Source organism: Lemur catta, chromosome 3, assembly GCF_020740605.2.
Source record: "Lemur catta isolate mLemCat1 chromosome 3, mLemCat1.pri, whole genome shotgun sequence".
Taxonomy (NCBI): Eukaryota; Metazoa; Chordata; class Mammalia; order Primates; family Lemuridae; genus Lemur; species Lemur catta.
In genome coordinates this window covers 101,617,957-101,641,942 of record NC_059130.1, presented here as the reverse complement: position 1 = coordinate 101,641,942, position 23,986 = coordinate 101,617,957, and the positions used below count along the sequence as shown (strand labels likewise).

The following is a 23,986-nucleotide window of genomic DNA, read 5'->3' as shown; positions in this document are numbered from 1 at the left end:
GGACTACGGCCTAAAGCGGGAGAGGAGACGTTAGGCACATAAGCACACCAGTGCCTCTGTTAGTGCGATTGTGATGGAGGCAGAAAGGAGAAACATGGTGCCAAGAGAATATATAACAAAAAAACAGACCTAGTTTTGGGGGATGGGGAAAGCTTCTCTAAGAGTGTGACATTTAACTTGAGGTCTGGAGCTTGAGTCCATGCTAGCTCAGACAAAATGAGGAAAGAACATTCAGGCACGTGCAAAGGCCCTGAGGTGGGAAAGAGATTCTTATGTTGGAGAAAGTAAAAGAAGGCCAAGGAAGCTCCAGAGGAAGAGGCTGAGAGCAAAGAGGGTGGCAGAGGCCAGATCTTATGGGACTTTACAGGCCATTTTAGCACTATGGGATTTTATTTTAGGGACAGTGGGAGCCCTTGAAAGGCCTTGAACATTTTTAAAATACAATTTGCATTTTCTAGAGATGCTCTGCTGTGTGGCAGAGAACTGATTGCAGAGGGCAAAGCCAGAGCAGGCAGCAGTCACACACATGGTGTGTGTGCAGCATCTGGCCTAGCGTCTGGCACACACGAGATGCTCAATGACGAGGCTGACGTTGTTGCCACTACTCCGTTTTCCAGCACATCTGCCTCTCCTGGGTGGAGCGAATGGGCACCACCTCGGTAACCTGGCCCCGCAGGCCAATCCACCTTTTCTCCCTAGAACCAAAAATTGACTCTCCTTTAGAAACAGTGACTTTGACAGTTGACTGGCAGGTGTCGGGCCAGCGTGCCTAAACTTGCCTGTGCCTGCTGCATTCAGAAGGGAGCTCCAGGGGATGGCTGGTGCCCAGAAGTGAGTCCAACTCCCTCCCACCGCACGCCCAGTGACAGGGAGGACAGGCAGGAAGCCACAGGGCAGACCCAGAGAGGAGGCTAGCTCTGCCCACTGGGGTCGGGGCTGAGGGAGGAAGTCAGTCTGGGCTAGAAGAACATGGTAAAGATGGCGATTGGAGTCAGGAAAGCCTGGGCTGACACTGGGGGAGACATGGAGAGCCAAGCAGAGGCCAGGAACCAGGCGGATATAGAGCCAGGTCCACGTGCAGGTCCCATGGCTCTCCAGCGGCTCCTTCCCTCCTCTGAGCATCTGCTCCTGTCTCCCTGCAGGAAGTAAACCCTTCTTCGGCCCCATCCCTCCACCCACTGCCCTTTCTCCTTCCCCCACCCCCCTCACCCCTGCTCGGTCCCCACCCCTGTGCTGCAATTACTGAAAGTGGCCAGGCCCTCCCACCGGCCTCTCTGCAGGTGGGCTTCCTGGATCCCTCTTTCAGGGTCTTCTCCCATCCTTGGCCTGCCCTGATTTCTCTTTTTCCCTCTGACCTTTCTTTCTCTTCCACCTGGGGATTCTCTGCCTGCTTCCTAAATGCCAGCAGGCTCCAGAGCTCCACCTGGACCCTCTCCTCCTCTCAGCGCTGCCTGGTCCACTCCTGCGGCTCCAGCCACGCCCTTGGGGCTGAGGACCCGGCCGCTGCTGCCACCTACCGACCAGGACAGCCCACGTGGCTCTAGTCAGCACCAGTGACACGGGACTCACTAACTCCACCAACATCCATGCTCCACATCACCTTCCTCACTCACGCCCCCTGCCATGGTCTGAATGTGTCCCTCAGAGTTCATATTGGAAACTTAATCCCCAATGCGACACCGTTGGGGAAGTGGGACTTTAAGAACTGATTAGGTCAGGTGGATTAATGTTGTTATGGAGGGAGTGGGTTTGTTATCTTGAGAGTGAGTTTGTCATAAAAGCGAATTCAGCCCCTCACTCTCACACTGTCTCACCTAGCTGATGCCTTCCACCGTGTTATGGCGCAGCAAGAAGGCCCTCACCGGGTGCCAGCCCCTTGATCTTGGACTTCCCAGCCTCCAGAACTGTAAGAAATAAATCTGCGTTCTTCAGGAATTAGCCAGTCTCAAGTATTCTGTTAGAGCAGCCCAAAACAGACTAAGTCACACCCACCCGAACAGCCTGTTTTCCTTCTGTAGTCCTCATTTCTATCCGTGGCCCAACCACCTGCCAAATCACCAAAACCAGCGACTCAGGACCCATCCTACCTCACCCCCTACATCTAGTCAGTCCCCCAAACCGCCCGTTGTATTTATCAACTATTTCCCAAATCTGACCCTCTTGTTCGTCTCCTGCCTAAATCGTTGCAGTAACTTTGTCACTGGTCACACAAGCCCATCCGATCTGGCCTCTTCTCGCACACAGAGGGAGCTTTCTAAACATACAGTTGATCTTCACCAGTCACAGATTTCATATTATGAATTCATCTACTCACAAAAATTTATTTCTAACCCCAAAGTTAATACTCGAGACACTTTCGTGGCCATTCACAACTCACACAGCGTGGAAAAAACTTGAGTCGCTTGATGCACATGTTCTTAGCTGAGGTCAAGCAAGGTGACACTCTGCCTTCAGCTGTCACACTGTAAACACATGTCCTGTTGGAGGTCTATTTAGTGCCCTGTTTTTCTTGGGTTTTTTTTTGTGTGTGTGTGATTTTGCTATTTAAAATAGCCCCCAAGCATAGTGCCCAAGTACCATCTAGTGTTCCTAGCACAAGAAAGGCCGTGATGTGCCTTATGGAGAAAATATGCGTGTTAGACAAGCTTCATTCGGGCATGAGTTTTAGTGGTGTTGGCCATGAGTTTGATATTCACGAATCAACACTGCGTATTAAATAAGGGGTCTTCAACAGAAACACACACAAAACAAAGTATTGATCTGTTGATAAAAATCCTGCAAACAGAAGCCCACAGGAACCTAACCTTGTATGTCCCCCAGGAGCATTGGCTCAGTATTCAGTGTTCTTGGGGACTTATAGAACATAATCACCTTGAATAATGAGAATCAAGAGTACCAATCTGACCTTGCTTCTTCCTTGTTTAGAATCTCCCATGCCTCCCTCTGCACACAAGATCAATTCAAACTCCTCAGTATGACATTCAGGTCCCACATCATCTGGAAGGACTTTACTGACCTTCCAGCCACCTTGCCCTGTGCTGCCCCACCAATGCCCAGCCCATTCTCTAACTCTCTTTCATCGTCTTTCGCAGAGGTCTTCTGCACACTCTGTGCCCACCGCCTCAAATGCCTCTCCTCTCTGTCTCCTCTTGGTGAACTCCTATACATCCTTCAAGACCCAGCTTAAATACCACCCTCTCCAGGTCTCCCTCTAACTGAACTTGACACTCCCTTCTCTGTTATATATCTCTTATAGCACTTCTCACAATGTTATAACTGATCAATTCATGTGTCTCCTCTCTCCTGTTCTTGACAATAGTTTTTTGGGAAGCGCGTGGAGGAGTACAGACGTGTGTGACTCTATTTGCAGGGTGCGTACGTTTCATACATCACTCATTCAATTAATGTAAATTGAGGCCTAACTTGACACCAGGCACTAATCGAGGCACCAGAGGTACAGCAGTGAACAAAATAACGCCACTGCCCCATGTGTATGCAACACTGTGCCTGCAAGCGTGGCCTGTGTGTAAGAGTGTGTACACGCGAGACTGCACTGTGCTTGCTTGGGGACATGTGGTGTTTGTGGCTCCTGGACACCCAGTCTATTGAATTCCAACCCGCTGTGACCTGTTGATACAGGGCGTTTTGGAAGTTAATTAGGCCAACAGACTGTGTCTGTGCACTAATGAGAAACCCTCCCCGGGCGCCCCCGCCCACCTCCCTGTCTCTCCTGCAGTCCCTGCCTGGCTCGGCTTTGGCCTTTTTGACCCAAAGACAACATCCATCCAAATGAGATTTTCTCTAGTGAGTATATCGGTCTTTCCCTCCCTTCTCCTCTGCCTGACCCACACTCAGAAAGGGCATAGGAATAAGGAAAAAAGGGAGGAAGCAACATGTTTTTTGAGTACCCACCGTGCACCAGCCTGTGCTGGGCAGTTTACATGTGTCAGAGACAGCTGTAGAGAGGGCTTGCTTCGTGCCAGGCTCCGTTCTAAGCACTTTACCTCTAAGGCTGGGTGAGTTCAGGCATCAACCCTATAAGGTAGGTGTTGCTATTTTCCCACTTTTACAGATAAGAAGCTGAGGCATCCCACAGTGAGGAAGTAGCAGAGCTGGGACTCAGCCCACGCAGTCCGTGCACTCAGTCACTGCCCTGCATGGCACTCACTGTCTTCTCACAACACCCCTCACAGGTGTGGGACGTCTCATTGTTCAGAGAAGAAAACAGGTAATTACGCAGATCAAAAACTAGCAGGGATGAGACTCAAATCCAGGGTGTGAGATTCCAAATGCAGGGATGTGGAACCCAGATGCAGGGGTGTGGGGCCCTGATGCAGGGGTGTGGGGCCCTGATGCAGGGGTGTGGGGCCCTGATGGAGGGATATGGGGCCCTGATGCAGGGGTGTGGGGTCCTGATGCAGGGGTGTGGGGCCCTGATGCAGGGGTGTGGGGTCCTGATGCAGGGGTGTGGGGTCCTGATGCAGGGATGTGGGGCCCTGATGCAGGGGTGTGGGGCCCTGATGCAGGGGTATGGGGCCCTGATGCAGGGGTGTGGGGCCCTGATGCAGGGGTATGGGGCCCTGATGCAGGGGTGTGGGGTCCTGATGCAGGGGTGTGGGGTCCTGATGCAGGGGTATGGGGCCCTGATGCAGGGGTGTGGGGCTCTAGATCCAGGGGTGTGGGGCCCTGATGCAGGGGTGTGGGGTCCTGATGCAGGGGTGTGGGGCTCTAGATCCAGGGGTGTGGGGTCCTGATGCAGGGGTGTGGGGCCCTGATGCAGGGGTGTGGGGCCCTGATGCAGGGGTGTGGGGTCCTGATGCAGGGGTGTGGGGCCCTGATGCAGGGGTGTGGGGCCCTGATGCAGGGGTGTGGGGTCCTGATGCAGGGGTGTGGGGCCCTGATGCAGGGGTGTATCGCCCTGATGGAGGGATATGGGGCCCTGATGCAGGGGTGTGGGGCCCTGATGCAGGGGTGTATCGCCCTGATGCAGGGGTGTGGGGCCCTGATGCAGGGGTGTGGGGCCCTGATGCAGGGGTGTGGGGCCCTGATGCAGGGGTGTATCGCCCTGATGCAGGGGTGTGGGGCCCTGATGCAGGGGTGTGGGGCCCTGATGCAGGGGTGTATCGCCCTGATGCAGGGGTGTGGGGCCCTGATGCAGGGGTGTATCGCCCTGATGCAGGGGTGTGGGGCCCTGATGCAGGGGTGTGGGGCCCTGATGCAGGGGTGTATCGCCCTGATGCAGGGGTGTGGGGCCCTGATGCAGGGGTGTGGGGCCCTGATGCAGGGGTGTATCGCCCTGATGCAGGGGTGTGGGGCCCTGATGCAGGGGTGTGGGGCCCTGATGCAGGGGTGTGGTGTCCTGATGCAGGGGTGTGGGGCCCTGATGCAGGGGTGTGGGGCCCTGATGCAGGGGTGTGGGGTCCTGATGCAGGGGTGTGGGGTCCTGATGCAGGGGTGTGGGGCTCAGGTGCAACTCCTCCAACTAGGAGGGATTGACCTGACAAAGAGGGAGGTGAGATCAGGGGGTCCAGGTGGCGGCAACTGAAGGGGCACAAGCACCTGGGCCAGAGCCAGACACTGGGAGGCATGGAGTTTCCAAGGCAACAAGAGTCATGAGAATGGAAAGCCACTGCGGAGCAGCCCGAGAGAGGAGAACCTGAGAGCAGCCTGTGGAAGCTAGAGGAGCCCAAAGAATCAGCAGTGGAAAACATCTGAAGAAGACCAAGAGGGTAGGACAGGCCTCAGCTCCTCCCACCCAAGGTCAGGGATAGGAAGATGAACAGGGGGTCAGAGTGGACCTGTGGTTCTCCCCTGAGAGGATGCCAGGATTCCAGGCTCGGTGCCCTGGGAGGAGTGAACCCCTAAGTGTCTGAGTCTGGGGAGGCTGGGGCCCAGCCAATGGCAGTACTGGCCGCAGCTCCTCCTCCTCCTCCTCCCAGGCTGGGCCGGCACACCCAGGCAGGCTCTGTCCCAGGAACGGGCTTCCCCAGAAACCTTCCCGGGTTCGGACATGAATTCTAGCTGCTTACTGAGTCCCACTGTCCGCTGCCAGGAGCCAGGAGAGCACTGAGGAGTAGCCACCCAGGTAAGGGCATCTGTGTCCAGATGTGCCCTGCCCCTTGGCACACTCGGCAGGGGTGGACACGTCTGATAGGGAGTAGGGGGAGATGGCCTAGACCCGTCAGCCACCCTGGGTCCTGACGGTGGAGGAATGAGGGGCCCTCCCTGCTCTGGGCTCTTCCTGCCCTCCCCAGCTGGGCAAAGGTGGGAGCAGGGAACTGAGTGGGAGGTGGGCTGAGCGGCCGGCGCCCGGCAGGAGGAGCAGCTCTGCCCAGGCCTGCAAAGCCCCGCCCCACCCCGCCCCAAGTAGGGTGCGCTGACTGAGAGTCCCTGGGGGCTAAGGGCTGGGGCCTCCCTGGGTGTTCCCTGACAAGCTGCCAGGAGTTCCACCCACCATAGGCAGGACCGAGCAGACAAGCCGATGATTCAGAGCAGGGGCCCCACGTCCAAGTGGTAGGTGGCGGAGAGACAGGGAGGGGGGCAAATGTACCCCCAGCCTCCCTCTCCCAGGATCCATGAGGAAGAGGATGGAGTGGGCACAGACGAGCAGGCAGCTCACCAAAACTTGAGGAAAGGGGCTCAGGCTCAAGACAGGGCAGTCCCCAGAGGGTGGGCTCTGGAGCCAGCTGGCCCAGGTTCAAATCCGAGTTCTGCTGCCTATTAGCTGCATAATGGTGAGCAAATTAACTAACCTCTCTGTGCTCCACTTTCCTCATTTGTAAATTGGGAATAAAAAGTATCCTCTTTCCTAAGGTTGCTGTGAAGGAATACTGTATCGATTCATGCAAAGTGCTTAGAACACACTGGCGGGGCACAAACACCCCATCAGTGTTGGCTGTTACCACTGTGCTGCTTTTGCATGCAGGGGCACAGGGCAGCCGGGTGACCCCCAGCCTGGACCAGCACTGGGAGGGCATCGTGAACCCCTTAGAGCAAGAGGCTATGCACACAAGGTCCTGGGTGCACAGCAGGGTGAGACCACAGTGCATGGGTCTCGGTGGAGCCCCCAGGAATCCGGCAGAGGATGTGGGCACCCCTCACTTTGCATAGTGACCACAGTCCTTAAATGGGGGTAAACCTGATTCTGTGAGTTCATCCTGCCAAATCCACCAGCAGAACCGACTGGGACAGCATTCCCCATTCTGGTGTCTTGCAAGGCTGTTCCACAAGACGATAAACGATGTGTCAGGGGGAAAGGGGGTTCTGTGGCAGAGGAGTCGGGGCAATGCCACATATTTTGTCCCTCATTTGGTGTTTCACAAAATGAATGTATTAGCACGGTTGAGCAAACGGACTCATTTAACTTTGCTGAAGCCAGTGTTTGCCGACTTTTCTTGGACACAGAATGCTTTTCTCTCACTAGTCCTGTTGCCAGCCTATGGAACAGGGCTCCATGGAACACTGGTTTGGGAAACGCTGGAATACCAGGCTACTCTGGGAAGCCCACTGTCTAAAGAGAGTTGTTGCTCCCTACTTTACCCTTCAGCTGGACTGCCGCTGGCCTTGCCTCCAGTGAGTCGCACCTGAGCAGGACAGAGCCAGGGTATTTACGGTGTTAGACCTGACAGGGGTTTGGGGACAAGGTCCAGCATCCTCCCCAGCCCCAGCCCCTGAGCCCCTTGGGAGAGAGCAGTGCTCAGAAGGGAGAGAAGTCATCCCAAGGCTGAGCCCCCTGAGGAGGAAGGTCGGGGTGGGAACAGAGGGAGAAGGCAGAACGTCCCAGCTCCCTGAGTCTTCACTCTGCAGAACCCCAAGACCAGAGCCTCAGGCCATGGGAAGAACACAGGGCTCCCTGGACCCCCCTTCCTCCACTTCTATGGTGAGTTGGGTTCTGGACTTAATTACCTGTGCTCCAGTCCCAGCTCTGCACCTGATAGTTGCGTAACCTTGTATAACCCCTCTGAGCCTCAGCTTCCTCCACCTGTAAAATGGGGACAGTAAAAGGACCTAGTTCCTCTGGTCATGGCCAGGATTACGCACGATGACCTATTTCTACAAAATGCACGCGTATTCCATAAACGTGGAGAATTATTATTATCATTTCCCTGCAGGAGAAGCCGACGCCTGGGTCCGCCATGAACTGGGCAATCTTTGAGGGGCTCCTGAGCGGGGTCAACAAATACTCCACAGCCTTTGGGCGCATCTGGCTGTCCCTGGTTTTCATCTTCCGCGTGCTGGTGTACCTGGTGACGGCCGAGCGCGTGTGGAGTGACGACCACAAGGACTTCGACTGCAACACCCGCCAGCCTGGGTGCTCCAATGTCTGCTTCGACGAGTTCTTCCCTGTGTCCCACGTGCGCCTCTGGGCCCTGCAGCTCATCCTGGTCACGTGCCCCTCGCTGCTGGTGGTCATGCACGTGGCCTACCGCGAGGCTCGAGAGAAGAGGCACCAAGAGGCCACTGGGGAGGGCGGTGGGCACCTCCACCTGGGCCCTGGCAAGAAGCGGGGTGGGCTCTGGTGGACGTACGTCTGCAGCCTGGTGTTCAAGGCTGGCATAGACGCCACCTTCCTCTATGTGTTCCACTCGTTCTACCCCAAATACACCCTCCCTCGTGTGGTCAAGTGCCACGCAGTTCCGTGTGGCAATATAGTGGACTGCTTCATCTCCAAGCCCTCCGAGAAGAACATCTTCACCCTCTTCATGGTAGTCACGGCCGCCGTCTGCATCCTGCTCAACCTCGTGGAGCTGGCCTACCTGGTGAGCAAGAGGTGCCGCGAGTGCCTGGCAGCAAGAAGAGCCCGAGCCGCGTGGCCAGGGCATCACCCACACTGCAAGCAGGACGACCTCCTCTCAGGCGACCTCATCTTTCTGGCCTCAGACGCTCACCCTCCTCTCGTACCAGCCCCGCCTCAAGACTACATGAAGAAAACCATCCTGTGAGGGGCTGCCTAGACTGGGCTGACGGGTTAGGCCTGGGTTGGAAGGTTCCAGAATCTCTCATAGGTGCCACCTGGGAGTGGGGGCGCTGAACCATGAGGAAGGGGCAGGCGAGAGGCCTGGGATCTGAGTCCTATTCCTCGGCTGCAGCCACCTGCCCCCAGCATGTGGCCTTGGACGAGTTACCCCGCTGCTCTGCACCTCGGTCTCCTTGTCTGTAAAACGGAGACACTGAGTGCCACTTCTCAGCGTTGTTGTCAGGAGGGGTTTCGTAAGGGAACAGGTGTGCAAGCACGTGCAGTGTGTGTGGCCCCCCGTCAGGGCTTAATAAAAGCCAGCTCATGTGCTGATTCCAGGTGCCCTTTGGTCGTTTGGCCTTTGTGACTCTTATCATCAGTTCATTGTGCGGACCTCCCTGGCCCTGCAAAGGGCTGTACTTGATCCAGCCAGATGAGGGGTCTCCCAGCACTCCTGGGGACCATGCTACTTGCTCATGCTCAAGTCTAGCCTGTATTCCCAGTTGCAAGTTCAGGCCTATAGGTCACCTGCAAAGCGAATGGAGCTTAGCCCGTGGGGAGCCGTATCTGGCAGAGGGAGGTTCCTGGGCTCTGGAGCCAGATGCCTGCACACAGACCCAAGTTCCACCAGGACTCTGGGAAAGTGACTTCAACTCCTCTCCAAAATGGGTTAATAATACCTAGCCTGTGGGGTTATCGTGAGGTCTGATGAGCTCATGGCTGTGGACAGGGCCGGCAGGCTGGAAAAGGACACATACATGTTAGTCATTAGTATTAGGAAGTGCTCAGTAAATGCTTTTGGAAAATGAAGCAGAGGGCCCCTCTCTGGCTGCACATTAACCTTCACTGTCCCAGCCAGGACACAGGCCCCAGGCCCCTCTTCAGCACATGTGGGGTCACACTCCAGCTTCCGGAAGGCCTTCCCCAGAGCCCCAGAGGCCCGGGCCCTCTGGGGACAGACAGCAAGCTGTGCCTGGCCCCATGCCAGCTGGGCATTCCATGCTGCCACCCTGCATTCCTGGGCTCCACTGGGGCAGCGGGTACCCTGGTCTAGAAAAGCCATAGCCAACCTCTTTTGTCCCCTACATACCCAGGAGCAGCCCAGGCTCTAGTCCCCACAAATGTCCCCACGAGGGCAGGATGCATTCCTGAACTGAATCAAGGTTGCTGCTTTCCATAGACATCAACTGCTGAGGACTCAGAACCAGGTGTCCAGAGCAAAGGGCGCGAAGGTCTGAGGCCAAGGAGGCACGGGCCATGGGACAACAGAAGGGGACAGGGTCAACCCCATGAGTATGAGGATGCCAGGCCCCTGGCCCCCTCTCTGCATCTCACCCACATACCTGCCCACCTGGGAGCCAGGCAGGGCCATGCCCAGCCAGGTAGAGAGAAGGCGTGGGCCAGGAGAGCCGCAGGTGTTTGCTCTGAATATGTGCCCGGGGAAGTCCGCCCTCCCTCCTGCCCACCCAATCACTCTCGCTTGGCTCATTGGCTCAGAAAGCCCCACCCAGCAGGGGAGTGAGGAACAAAAGCTGCCTCTGGGAGGCCCTCAGGCAGATCCGGCAAGCCCAGGGACAGGAGAGCGGCTACTGGACCCAAGAAGGGTGAGGACCAACTAGGGCAGGAGACTGGGCCGGGAAGCAAGGGACCAGCTGGGCTGTGGACCAGACTTCAGGGAGGGGGCCAGAGGGTCAGGGTCCCTGGAGAAACCCCAGGGAAGCTCACGGAGGGGAAGGAATGTGCTGCCCAACCAAAGGGCGGGCAGAGGACCAGAGAAGAGGTGAGGAAGAGAAGGGATCAGGAGGAAATAGGTTTCAAGTCCTTTTCACAAACATCCATTGTGTGTTCTGTGGGCCAGGCCTGGTGCTGGGCCCTGGGGAGACGGAGAGGGATGAGGTGTGGTCTGCCTCCCAGCAGCCGAGAGCCTGGCAAGGACGACAGGTGAATAGACCATTGGAGCACAGTGATGCATCCTGCCACAAAAAACAGAGGAGGGTGCTCAGAAAGTGTCCCGAGGCATGATGTCTGGAGAGGCTGAGAGCTGGGTCGGGGACAGGGGAGGGCAGGGCTTGGGGATCGAACAGGATGGGGACTCCAGGCAAGCGGCTGTGGAGGTTGGAGTGCACAGGATGGGCCTGAACAGAAAAAAATGGGAGACTTGGGCAGGAGACAGCTACTAAGCAGGTGGGGAGGGGTGTCCCTGGGAGAGAAAGGAAATGGTGGGAAACAGACCATGCCACATCTGGCCTCTGTCCCTTCCCAGGTCCCTCCCTAAAGCTGGAATGAATGGTTGGATTCCAGAGGAACCCACTGTGGTCGAGACAGTCAGCCCTCGGGCCCCAGCACCAACCGAGGGGGTGGTGGGGTAATGCCAGGCCACCGTGATGCCAAAGAGTTTCTGTTTAGTTTGGGAGGGAACCTCAGGGCTGGGAACCTTCCTGGAGCCAGAGAGGAGGAATAAGGACGAAGACTGTTCCAGGATCTACCAGGGGGCTGATGTGACCGTGTCCAGCACAGGGCTAGGCTCACATTTGGCATCCAGTAAAAGTGGGATGAATGTGACAAGTGATAAGGACACACTCCCATCCCACCCTCTCCTGGCCCAGCCCAGCAGCTGATGGAAGGGTGGCTCATCCAGTCCAGGCCTTCTTGCTGTGACCCATGGGGCCAAAACGTGGGTAAAAGAGGTTGTCTGGCATGCCCAGTGCATGGTGAGTATCTTCACATGTATCTTTTACTTTGTAGAATGAAATAGACCCTGATTTTGGAACCTGAAGACTCAGGTTCAAGACCAACTCTGCTACTTCCGGCCATTGAGGCCTTAGGCAGGTGCCTCTGAGCCTTGGCTTACACTTTGAGAAATGGAGACAATGACCCCTACCGTTCCAACTCACTGGGAGTGAGGACATGATGACACAGGGGTTGTGAAAAGGATTTGTCAGTTGCACTATCGCTAAGGGTGCCCATCTCCTGGCCTCGAGGCTCCCAAGCCTGAGTGAGTGGTGCCCAGGTGTAGACCGTCCACGTAAGGTCCCGAGGACACAGCCAACATGAACTGGGCGTTTCTGCAGGGAATCCTGAGCGGCGTGAACAAGTACTCCACGGCACTGAGCCGCATCTGGCTGTCCGTGGTCTTCATCTTCCGCGTGCTGGTGTACGTGGTAGCGGCCGAGGAGGTGTGGCACGACGAGCAGAAGGACTTTGTCTGCAACACCAAGCAGCCCGGCTGCCCCAACGTCTGCTACGATGAGTTCTTCCCTGTGTCCCACGTGCGCCTCTGGGCCCTGCAGCTCATCCTGGTCACCTGCCCCTCGCTGCTGGTGGTCATGCACGTGGCCTACCGCGAGGAGCGTGAGCGGAAGCACCGCCTGAAACACGGGCCCCACGCGCCATCCCTGTACGACAACCCTACCAAGAAGCGGGGCGGGCTCTGGTGGACCTACCTGCTGAGTCTCATCTTCAAGGCCGCCGTCGACTCCTGCTTCCTCTACATCTTCCACCGCCTCTACCGGGACTATGACATGCCCCGCGTGGTGGCCTGCTCCGTGGCACCGTGCCCTCACACTGTGGACTGCTACATCTCCCGGCCCACGGAGAAGAAGGTCTTCACCTACTTCATGGTGACCACAGCCGCCATCTGCATCCTGCTCAACCTCAGTGAGGTCTTCTACCTGGTGGGCAAGAGGTGCATGGAGATCCTCGGACCCAGGCGCCGGCGGTCTCGGCTCCGGGTTCGTCTACCCGACACGTGCCCACCATATGTCCTCTCCCAGGGAGGGCACCCCGAGGACAAGAACTCTGTCCTATTGAAGGCTGGGTCAGCCCCCATGGATGCAGGTGGGTATCCGTAACCTGCGAGGTTGGCAGGTAGGATCCGCAGGCTGCCCCCACATGTTCCTGAGGCCACCCAAGAAAATGGGGAAGGGCAGTGGCATCTTTCTGTAGCAGGGCAGGTGAGGAGGGTGGCCGTGGGGCTCAGGAGGCTCACACGGGGCCAGTGTCAGGGGCAGCTGGGGCCCTGGGTCCTGAGCCTCGGGGAGGGAGGCCAATGGCTACTGGGGGTTTGTATATGGCAATAGGGTACATCAAAACCCTTAATAGATGTGATTTTCCCCGTACTTTGTAGACCAGGTGGGGGGTGGCGGGTGGGAAGGCAGGGGGATCAGATGGACATTGGAAAGGAGCCCAAGACCACTCAGTGAACACCTGAGTGCCGGACCCTCAGATGCAGGCTCACCCACCACGCCCACCACACACACAGAAGTGGTGGGAAGTGCCCCAAGGCAGAGGCCACTCTGCGGACATCTGCAGCCAGCTGCCCAAGGCAGGAGGAGGGGACCCCAGGGGACCGTGTGCCCAGCAAGAGTCAGTTCTCCCTGCATGTTCATCAGGCCTCTGCCTCCCCCACTGGCCTCCCAGCCCTTTCCAGAACAGGTCCCAGCTCAGTGAGCCCCTCTGATGGCAGGAGGGGACAGTGCTGAGAGCAGGTCAGGGGTGGAGTCTGTCGGGATGTCCAGGAGGCAGGTCCCCACCGGCCATGGCCCACTGAGAGCATCTGAGCTAAAAGGTCCTTCATGGATCCTCAAGGCTGTGGAATTTCCTGATCTTTTCATGGACACACATTCCCTGAGCAGCCTCATCCTCCCCAGCCTGCCACCACTCAGACCTCGACGACTCCCCAGGCTCCCTACAGCCTGGACCCGCCTCTGTGTCCCACCAACTGCCCACCAGACATCTCACCCTTGGCAGCTCCAAACTGACCTCATCGACTCCCCCTGAACCTCTCCTCCCAGCTGCCCCACCCCACCTCCTGCAGGGTACTGCCATCCCTCCGGCTGTCCAAGCCAGGCGCTGGCCTGTCGTCCTGGTCCCTCACACCCCACATCCCCACCAGCACCAAACCCCATGGATTCCAGCCCCTAAAGGCCTCCTGAATCCACTCCTTCTCTCCCTTAAAACTACTCGCAGAGCCCCTCCCATCTGCCCTCCACCACTGGGACGCAGTGATTGATCTGCAATTGCATCTGACCAAGTCATTCCTCCTGCTTTAAAAATCCTCCCACTGCCACCACCCCTGAGGGCCCACTGACCTCCCAGCTTCACCCCTGCTTCCTCCCTCCTCCTCAGCCACCAGCAATACCGAAGGGCACGTGGTTCACTGAGCAGACACATCACGTTGTGTCATGCCTCACGCCTTTGCCATGCTGTTCCCTCTGCCTGGAATGCTCTTCCTGCCTCCTCTGCGACCCTCCCTCAAGCCTTGAAGACAGGCTTACCCACCCCTCCGTGTGCCAGCCTCACCTGTACCTCTGCCATGCTCCCAAAATTGGAAGGGTCAGTCCCCCCAAGTGTCTCTCCACCAGTCTGTGAGCCCTTCCTGGGCAGGACCCTGAGTCATCCAGGTCACCGGACACCTTCAATAAATGCTTGTTAAATGAGTTAATAGGCCGTGAGCTGCTTGGGGGAAGGAACTGTGTCTTGTTTATCTGAATCCTCTGCCACGCCTAGCCCGGGGAGTTCAGTAAAGTGTTTGCTTGCGTGTTCTGTTTTTGTTGTTGCTGCTTTAACTGAAACCAGCCTAAAGGTCTCATTTATAGGAGAACACACTTGGTACCAGAGAGGAGAGGGGGCCCTCCACGCCCACACAGATCTACTGAGTCTGTTGGGCTGTGTCCCCTGTGGTCAGTGGGTAGCCTCCCTGCCCACCCCGATTATGGGCCAAGAGCAGGGTCACCGTCTTGTGTCAGGTTCCCCGGGAGCAGAGCCAGGGGCAGCGGCTTGTGTGCAGGTAAAGGCAGGAGCAAAGGAAGTGAGGGAGGAGGGGCTGAACAGGGCAGGGAGTGGGCTCAGGGAGATGTAGCCTCGATCGTGGGGAGAGGGCACTTTGGATCATAAATCCCACCAGGGTCCAGTCAGTCATTGGCTTCAGGCTGCCCCAACGGCAGGAGGACTGGCAGGAAGGGGCGGGGTCCTCCGGCTCAGTAAGCCATGAGCAGCCAATATTCACAGCAGTCAGGGGACATGGCAGGGCACCAATGCCATCTACTGAACTCCTGACTCTGGGGACAAGGATGGCTTCTACCCCCAACCCAGACCTCAGCTGTGACCGCCCAATCCAGGAGAACACATCAAAGCCAGATGGCCCCACACTGCTCAGTCCAGTCCAGGGGCCAGCCACAGCCAACTCCCTCCAAAATTCCTGATCCCTTCTCCAGGGCTGGGCCCAGCACACGGTGAGCTCATTCCAGGACCTGACATCCTCTCCCTGGGTGCTGTTCCCAAAGGTCTCAAGTCCTGAGCCACTGAGAAAGGCAGAGGCTCATCCTCCAGGAAGCCCGTCAGCCATCGGACTGTCTTATCCCCAGCCCCACCCACACTCTCCAGCTCCCACACTGCTCTCACCACCCCCAGACCCCCTACGTTCCCCTCTGCTCCAGCCCCTGCCTCCTCTTCTGCCCTGTCTCCTGCCCCCATTGCTGCCACCTTCCCTTCACTCACTGAAGACTGAGCGCATGGCCCAGGATCTCCTCCTCCTGCTGTTCCCCCACAACCCGGGGTCGGAGACCACCTGTGCATCGCCCTGTCCTCTTCTCCTGACCCCCCACCACGACCACCCCTCTGCGACATTCAGCTACCCACTCACAGGACCATGCCCCAGACCTTGTTACCACTTAGAACTGCTCCACCTCTGGAACCTTCCATTCATGGGAATCTGTGTTGTTTATTATTCACTTTTATGTGAAAGCTCCGCCCTAGGTGCTGAGGATTTGTCCAGCAAGAATCAGACATGGCCCCTGACCTTGCTTATGTCCTAGAGAAGAAGGCAACTCCCGGACTCATGACACGTGGGGGAGCCAGGATGCTGGGGGAAAGGAGGGAGAGACTGATGTCCTCGTACCCAGGAAAGAGGCCTGAATGCCCCCTCAGGCTTTTTACACTGACACCTAGAGAAGGAGCAGGATTTGCCTAGCAAACTCGGTGGGATTCCAGAGGGGACAGCAAGGGGAGAGCAAACCTAATGACAAAGACTGAAGGAAACCCAGGAGGGCTTGGGCCAGGCTGGAGCGCATGAGGCTGGATCATGCAGGGCTTGCTTTGTAAGTTCTTGTTAATGATGTTGGATTTTATCCCTGGAGAGACTTAGCACAGAAGTGACAAGGTCTAATTTGCAGTGTCTCCGGCTACAGTGTGCAGGGGCCAGGGCAGGGCTACCTGTTTGGAATCTGATGCAATCGTCCGAGCAAGCAACAACAATAGCCTGAACCAGGGTGTGCGCACTGGGGACGGAAAGAAGTAGTTGGATTTAAGAAATGTTTATGAGATAGAATCAGAAAGATGTGGCGATTTGATTGGGTGTGGGGATCAGAGTGACACCCAGGTTTCTGGTTCTGGACGGAGGTGCTATTGACTGCAGCAGGGAGATGCGGACGGCTTCAGTTTCAGATGTGCGCAGTCTGAGATACAAGTAAGATACCCTGGTTACTCCCTCTCATTGGCAGGCAATCCTAGCCCCTGGCTCGCTGTCTTTCTCTCTGCTACTGTAGGTATCTTCATTCTTGGTGACGTCACATCCAACACCATGGCCTCTCACTCCCTTGACTTCCTATTTCTAACAGTCTTTTTCTCCACCCATCCAGCCCACCCACATGCATGTTCACACCTCAGCCTTGTCTCCACGAGAGCTGCATCATCTACCTACACAGCTGCCCACTTTCAGTCCCATCCCAGTGGTTCTTCTGCCCCTCTATTGACCCCCACTATTTTCCCTGCCCCCTTCACATCCTCCCTGCCCTCATTTCCCTGCATGAACTCCACCAGCCCCCAGATAATCACTGACTCATAGGTGCCTCCACCCCATTGTCTTGTCGGGCTTCTCCAGTGCACACCTGGCAAGACCCTATGTCTGGTTAACCCAACTCTCTGTGCACCTGTTCCCAAGCACCTGGAGAATAATCTTAATACAACTGGGCTGACTGGGCTCAAGTTAACCTTCTAACCACAAAGTTCAAGTGGGTACTCAGCATCTCTAAGAAAGTCTACATTTTTCTAAAACTTTAACTCTATTCTCCAAGATAACTGTATCACACCTTCCCCTCTTGCCTCAAGCCTCCAGCCCCCATTCCCCTAATCCTCCATTTCAGCTGAGAGCCAGGCATCATGTGTCTGGGGAGAAGGAGCCATGGCTAGCTCATCTCCCCATCTTCCAGGCTGCCCACCTCCCAGCATGAATGCCCATCGCTCTGCCTGCTCCCCTGTCACACGGGAAAAGCATCCCTGCTCCTGAGACACCCTCCACTTGGACACTGGACCCTTCACCTCTCACCCACTCTGGACAGTGCTCCACATTGGTGCCACGCCATCCTGCCTCACAACTCCCCTTTCTGCAAATACACTATCATATTGTCATCTCACTCCATTCATAGTTCTCTCTTGACATCCCATCCTCCTCCAGCTAAAAGCTGTCTACACCTGCTATCTCCGCTTCATCAGCACTTCAACCCACTCCAGTCAGGACTGCTCTTGTCAAGGTCCCCAGTGGCCTCCCAGTCACCAAACCCAATGGTGGGTTCTACTCCCTCAGCCACATCTGACCACAGAGAGCTCGCTCCCTAAGCACTGTCTTCCCTCAGCTTCCAGAAATCAGCTTCCTCTACTCTCCTCCCACCTCATTGATGGGTCTTTCTTGACCTCCATGGATGCCTTGTCTTCCTCTTCCCAATCCCTAAATGGAAGATGCCCTGCGGCCCAATTCTCTACTCTTTTCTCCTCTGTATCCCTTCTCCCCCGGTGATCCTATCCAGTACCATCCATGAAAACATATAGCAACTGATGACTCCCACACTGGTGTATCCAGACCTAACCACTCCCATGAGTGTCAGACCCATGTATCCAACTTCCTGTTGTCATGTCAAATAGAATTCCTGAACTCCCTCACCGAGAACAGATGTACGCCCTCTCCCAGGCGTCTCCACCTTGGAAGATGACATCCCCGTCTACCCAGCTGCTCAATTCAAAAGCCAAGAGTCTCTTTCCTCATAACCACATCCACCCCATTAGCAAGTCATGGTGGCCTTAATTCCAAAATACTATATTCAAAATCCAGTTACTTCCTATCATCTCCAAGTGCTTCAATCCCAGGCCAGGCCACCACATTCCAACACCTGACACCTGCGGCAATGGGCCCCTCTTCGTCCCTGAAATTCTTCTTCCACACAGCAGCCTGAAAGACCTTTGTAGCAAGTGGCTTTCCATCGTGGCCAGGAAAATTAAAATAATCCAAACTCTTTATCACAGGCTGCAAGGCCCTCCAGGGTTAGGGCCCGGGTACCTCTCCAAAGCCACCTCCCTCCGCTCTCCCCTCTCACCACGCTCCACCCACCCTGGCTTCTCCCAGCTCAGGGTCCCTGCACCTGCTTCTGCTGATAGGGCTCTCCCCCACCCCCACCTGAGCTTGACCCACTGTCTCCTCAGCACCCACACCCCAACTGAGACACCCCTCCTTCCAGGAAGCCCTTTCTGAGCCACCATCCCCAGAAGTACACACCACACACGACCTCATTTTATCTTCTCTGTAGCATTTACTAACATATGACATTTTCTTATTGTCCCACTGGGATGAGCTCCTTGAGAACAGGGACTCTTTCGTGTTCCCCTTGTCACCCCCCAGCACTAGAACAGTGCTTGACACATTGTAGGTGCTCGATAAAAATGGCCCAACTGACTGATGAACGGCACCCAGGGGGAGACGTCTACAGGTTCGTTGATGCAAGGGGGAAAGAACTAGTCAGGACATATTGTTCTGGGAGTCGGGGCATGAACTCCTGAACATAGAACAAGATTTTGCTCCAAAATTACCCCGAGGGTGGGAAGGGTTTGCCTTATAGGTAAGTCCTTACAAAGTCTCCTGCCCTCAGGGGCATGCTCTCAATTATTGCATTTTGAACAACAAAACACTCTTTGGGGGGAACTCATTACCCTGAAATAACCTCAGTCAGTGAAGTTTTGGATATTCATGGAGGCTGCTTGGCAGAATAGGGAAAAAAGGAGGCAAAGACATTTCACGTAGATTTAGTCATTATTCCTGGGGTATGACCTTACAATTGCAAGTATTATCTTTGTAATCAAGACCTTTTTAAAAAATCACTTTGAAAACAATAAAGGAAGTGGTTATATTGTGGAGATGACAAATACACACTCCCTGGACGATTTTTTTAAATTGATGCAACCAGGCTTTTGTGGCAGAGAATAAAATTTCCAGCATCATACACAGATCCGAAAAGCACTATGTATGTCACATATAACTTGGGTAGAAATGAAGGTGTTTATGTTTTGTAAAATGTTAATAGCAAACAAAGCTCTATGGATATGAACTCAGACGGTAGAGAAAAATGTTGAGTTTAAATAAAATTGCTTTATCAAATACAAGAGGAGAAAAATAACACTTCTTAATACATTGTTTTATATAATATGTGATGTTTAAGATGTATAGTAAATCAAGTTAATAAAGTACATTATTATTTCAACCACACTCAAAGTTTATGTATTCAGGTTAGCCCATGACATTTTGGGGGGTCTCTTGGGACTATGGACAGTTGCTTTTTATTTGGAGACGTGTCTGGGCCTCCACATAGCTGGTGGCTTGAACCTGGGGAGTGGAGCAGACAGCACAGAGACTGGGGACGAGATGTCCTAGGGTAGAGGCTTCGCATGCAAACGGCACGGGGGAAGCCAGCTAAGGGTAAGCAGGTGTCACAGAAGTCAAGGGAGTATGACAGCCAGAGGAAGCTGATGTCACAGGAGCCAAGAGAAGAGTGTTTCTAGAAGGAGAGAGTGATTTTCAGGGCCAAACATGGACATGGGCCAAATCAAATAAGGACTGGCCAGTGTCTGTTTGATTAACAACAAGACGGTCACCGGTGCCCGTGCAGGAGTGTCGTCTGGAGAGAATGAGATGCAGAAACCAGGTCCCAGGGAGGCGAGGGGACAGCAAGGGCCAAGTAAAAGGGGATAGGTGTGGACAACTGGCCAGGAAATGTACCCATAAAAAGAATGGAAATGAAAGGGGGGTTGTTGCAAGAGAATAGGGGGGCAAGAGATTTATTTTTTACCATGGAGAGCCTTGAGCATGTGTAAGTGAGGGTGGAGTGCACCCAGTAGAGCAGGGACAGCCAGAAGGAGTGGGATCCGGAGCCCAGCAGGAGGCTCAACTTGGACCCGAGCAGTACAGGCTGGCTGCTGTGACAGGAGGGAAGGAGGAAACGGCGGGACAGGTGCAGGCCACCCCACGCCTGCCCACAGCCCCCGCCCCAGCCCTCTCACCTAGTTCCTCCCTCCAACACCTGCCTACGGCCTCACAGGCACCTCCAAACCTGACCCTGTGACCTTCTCCCAATCCTACGTCCCCTCCCTTCTGCATCCGGCCTAGGCCTGGGCTCCACGGTGTCTCTGCCATCACCCTGCTCCCACCTGGGAGCTGCCTTCCCTGCTGGACCTCAGGCTCTCTGAGGGCAGGAGCAGCATCTGCGTGGTTGGGCAGCGTATCCCCAGTGACACCTGGCATGCGCTAAAAGGGCAATGGACATTTGCTGAGATCAGGCCTGGAATGAACTGCTGTCTCACCAACATTCCCACTTCCCTCTGCCCTCCCCCTTAGCAAGACTCCAGGCCCCATCCATCCAACCAGGCTCTTCCGTCCCTACCCCCTGGGCTGGGCTCTGCTAACGTGAACCACACGACCAAACAGCAAGGCCACTGCAAATTCACCTTCTCCAAGCTGGCCTGGGTGCTGGATGCCGCCAGCTTTGGTCTCTCTGTGGTTGTCCTTGGTGCCAGCCTTCCGAATTTCTCCACTCTCTCCAAATGGTCTAGCACATTCTATCTTATTCAGATCTTATTTCTTAGAGAAAGTAGAAGCTATCTGAGAAGAATGCCACCAAACCTACAGACAACTCACCCACATCCTCCCTCCCTCCTCTCCCACCGCACAGAGGGCTGGGCCCCTGCTAATTCTCTTTCCCACACCTGTGCTGGGGATCCCCTTTCTCGCCACCTCCTTGCTTTCTCCTGTATCTTCAGCCTCTATCTCTCTTCCGCCCTCTCAACATTTCAGCATGCTCAGCTCTTTCCCATCCAAAAAACAAAAGCCAAACACTTCCTTGACCCCATGTCCCCTGCGGCTACCTTCTTATCTCCCTCCTGCCTTTCACAACTGTGCCTCCTGAGACACGTCTGCACTTATCGTCTCTCCTTCCTCCCCTCCCACTCTCTCACCCACCGGCTGTGATCCATCTCTGTCCCCACCATGCCACTCAAACTGCCCCACCACTGCCAAGTTCACCCACGATGCCTTTGTCACTAAGCCTGGTGGATGCTTTGCAGTCCTCGTCTGGGTGAGGAGGCGCTGAACAAGGTACGTGGCCTTTCTTCTTGAGTCTCTTGCTCTGCCCTGGCCCCCTTCTTTGTTCTGCCCACAAGCACTTCCGCTCTTCCTCCAAACTGGGGCTCCAAACGCAACTGCCAGCCCGTCCTGGCCCCTGGTCCTCAGGATGGGTACATGCTCCAGGGGAGGCCAATTAGGGCTCTTCCCCAGGTCATTTCAATGGTTTCTCGGGGAAGTGTGTTGTGGTAAAACTTGAGAAAACATGAGCTCAGAGCCACTGGTAACCTTCTACAAGAGTCTTGTGCAAAATCTCATCAGTACCAGGAAAGCGCCAACAGCCAGAGAGGAGCAGAGGCCTGGCAGCAGGAGAGAGATCCCAGACGCACCCCAGACCTGACACCAGGTGCCTCTGGTACCCCAAGTTACCCCTGCCCACCCCGTGTTTCTATAAGCCTATAAATTCCCATGTGTGCCCAAATTAATTCAAGTTGCATTTCCACCAATTGCAACTAAGAGTGCTGACTCATACACCCAGGCTTCTGGGACATCACTCTTCTGGTTTTCCTCCCACTGCTCCAGCCACTCCCTCTCAACCTCCCTCAGCCCAGCTCTTGGCTAGGAAGGTCCTCAGGGCCCTGTCCCCGGCTGTCTGCCCGCCTCAGTCTCACGTCCACCTGGGCGATTGTGTACTCTCCCCACGGCCCTGATGGCCATCTGGTCACTGTTGACTCGCAAATCCATATTTCCACCCTTCTCCTATTTAAAAAAATATATATTATTGTGATAGAACATACATAACATAAAAATTACCATTTTAATCATTTTTAAGTGTACAATTCAGTAGCATTAATTACATTCACAATGTTGTACAACCATCACCCCTATCTATTTCCAAAATTTTTCATCACCTCTAACAAGAACTCTGTACCCACTAAACAATAAACCCCACTCATCCCTCAGCCCAGCTCCTGGTAACCTCTAACCTACTTCCTGTCTCTAAGAATCTGCCTATTCTCAATATTTCCAAAAAGTACAATCATACAATATTTGTCCTTTAGTGTGTGGCTTATTTCACTTAACTGCAGCATGTATCAGAACTCCATTCCTTTTTATGGGTGAACAACAGTCCACTATATGGATATACCACATTTGTTTGTCCATTTGCCCACTAGTAGACATTGGGTTGTCCCCCCGTTTTGACCACTGTGAATAGTGCTGCTGTGAACATTCACGTACAAGCATTTGCCTGAGTCTCTGTTTTCCGTCCTTTCATGTATATATCCAAGAGTGGACTTGCTGGGTCGGACAGTAATTCTATGCTTAACTTTTTGAGGAGCTGCCAAACTATTTCCCTCAAGGGTTGCACCACTTTACATTTGCACGAACAGCGCCCAAGGGTTCTAATTCTTCTCTCTCCTGAGGCTGTCCCATGCCTCCCACTGTCTCTGGACATCCAAACGCACACGTCCCACAGGGAACTCAGACTAAGGACACTGTGGCTGCTTGAAAACAACCAGTCCCGAGGCACATCTCACCCTGAGGCTCCAGGATGGGCTTAGTGTTGGGGATCAGGCGAGGCTCAGGGATGAGCATGAGATGGGGTGAAGCCATCCGTTGTGCACTTGTATTAGAAGAAAGGGTTTTTGAAGGCCATGTCAGAATGTCCCAATCACCTTGGCAAAATGATTGCATTGAATATCATTCACAAATGCATATATCATTTAGCAAACTCCAGGCACAATGACCCCCTTGTTTTCTTCTGCCTCTCCCAACATGTTCCTTCTCTCACGCTTCCCAGCTCAGCTAATGGCAAACCACCTTCTCAGGTGCTTATGTCAAGACCTCTTCAACTTGTAGGGGCAGCGTGTTCAGGCACAACAGCCCTGCAGCCCAGATCAGTCTAAGCTCCACTCCCGGATGCCCTGTGCCCGTCACCTCCTCGGCCCAGAATTGAGGCTCTGGAAGCTTCCACACCTCAGGTGGCAGGCTGATTTCAGGGCACATTGCACACACCTCACCTCAAGCTGGCTTCCCCAGCCATCCTGACACCCCACACCCTCACAGTTCAAAGACAGCCTGAGCAAGGAGGATCCTCCCTTCCAGAAGCACAGCAGAGGCTGGAGGAGGACAGACAGACTCCAGCCAGCCACACAGCCCACTGGACCTCTGAGCACCAGGGATTTGGGCCTGGTGACAGGAAGGAATGAAGCAAAATGAGGCTTGGTCATAAAAGGCTTCCTGGAGGAGGACAGGTGGTCAGGGGGAACCTCTGGAGGGTAGGAGGATGGCACTGCTGAGCTAGAAGGGAATTGATTAAACAGCCGCTGTGTGCTGGCCTGGGACCAGAGCATACTGTGCTTTCTGGGTTTCATTCATTCATTCAACTAGTATTTTTTTCTACAAAGTGCCCGGCACTGTTTCAGGCACTGGGAGTATAGCAGTGGACACAACAGGAAAAATAAGGCTGTCCTCACAGATTCTTGAGATCTGGAGACAAAAAACATAAGCAAGATATAGAATATGTTAGAAGAGTATGCTAATACAGATAAAAATGAATCAGGCGAGGGAGTGGGGGATTTGGGGAGGGGAACTGCAGTTGTAGATGCAGAGGCCCAGGAAGGTCAGTAAGTCTGTTGCAGACAGAAGAAAGA

General features: G+C 54.8%; 2 protein-coding genes across 2 annotated transcripts; both read left to right on the top strand.

The window, feature by feature from the left end:
* Positions 1–8,118: 8,118 nt before the first annotated feature.
* GJB5 (gap junction protein beta 5) lies at positions 8,119–9,243 on the top strand. The gene has a single exon (XM_045548311.1). It carries the CDS (start codon positions 8,136–8,138, stop codon positions 8,940–8,942), a length of 807 nt encoding a protein of 268 aa, XP_045404267.1. The 5' UTR covers positions 8,119–8,135; the 3' UTR covers positions 8,943–9,243.
* Positions 9,244–11,832: 2,589 nt separating this feature from the next.
* On the top strand, positions 11,833–13,074 carry GJB4 (gap junction protein beta 4). The gene has a single exon (XM_045548310.1). The coding sequence runs from the start codon at positions 12,007–12,009 to the stop codon at positions 12,805–12,807; it is 801 nt and encodes a 266-aa protein (XP_045404266.1). The 5' UTR covers positions 11,833–12,006; the 3' UTR covers positions 12,808–13,074.
* The last annotated feature ends 10,912 nt before the right edge of the window (positions 13,075–23,986 follow it).

What these genes read in the sequence shown, in the direction of transcription:
- GJB5 (XM_045548311.1), top strand. Translation starts at nt 8,136, where the DNA reads ATGAACTGGGCAATCTTTGAGGGGCTCCTGAGCGGGGTCAACAAATAC.
- GJB4 (XM_045548310.1), top strand. Translation starts at nt 12,007, where the DNA reads ATGAACTGGGCGTTTCTGCAGGGAATCCTGAGCGGCGTGAACAAGTAC.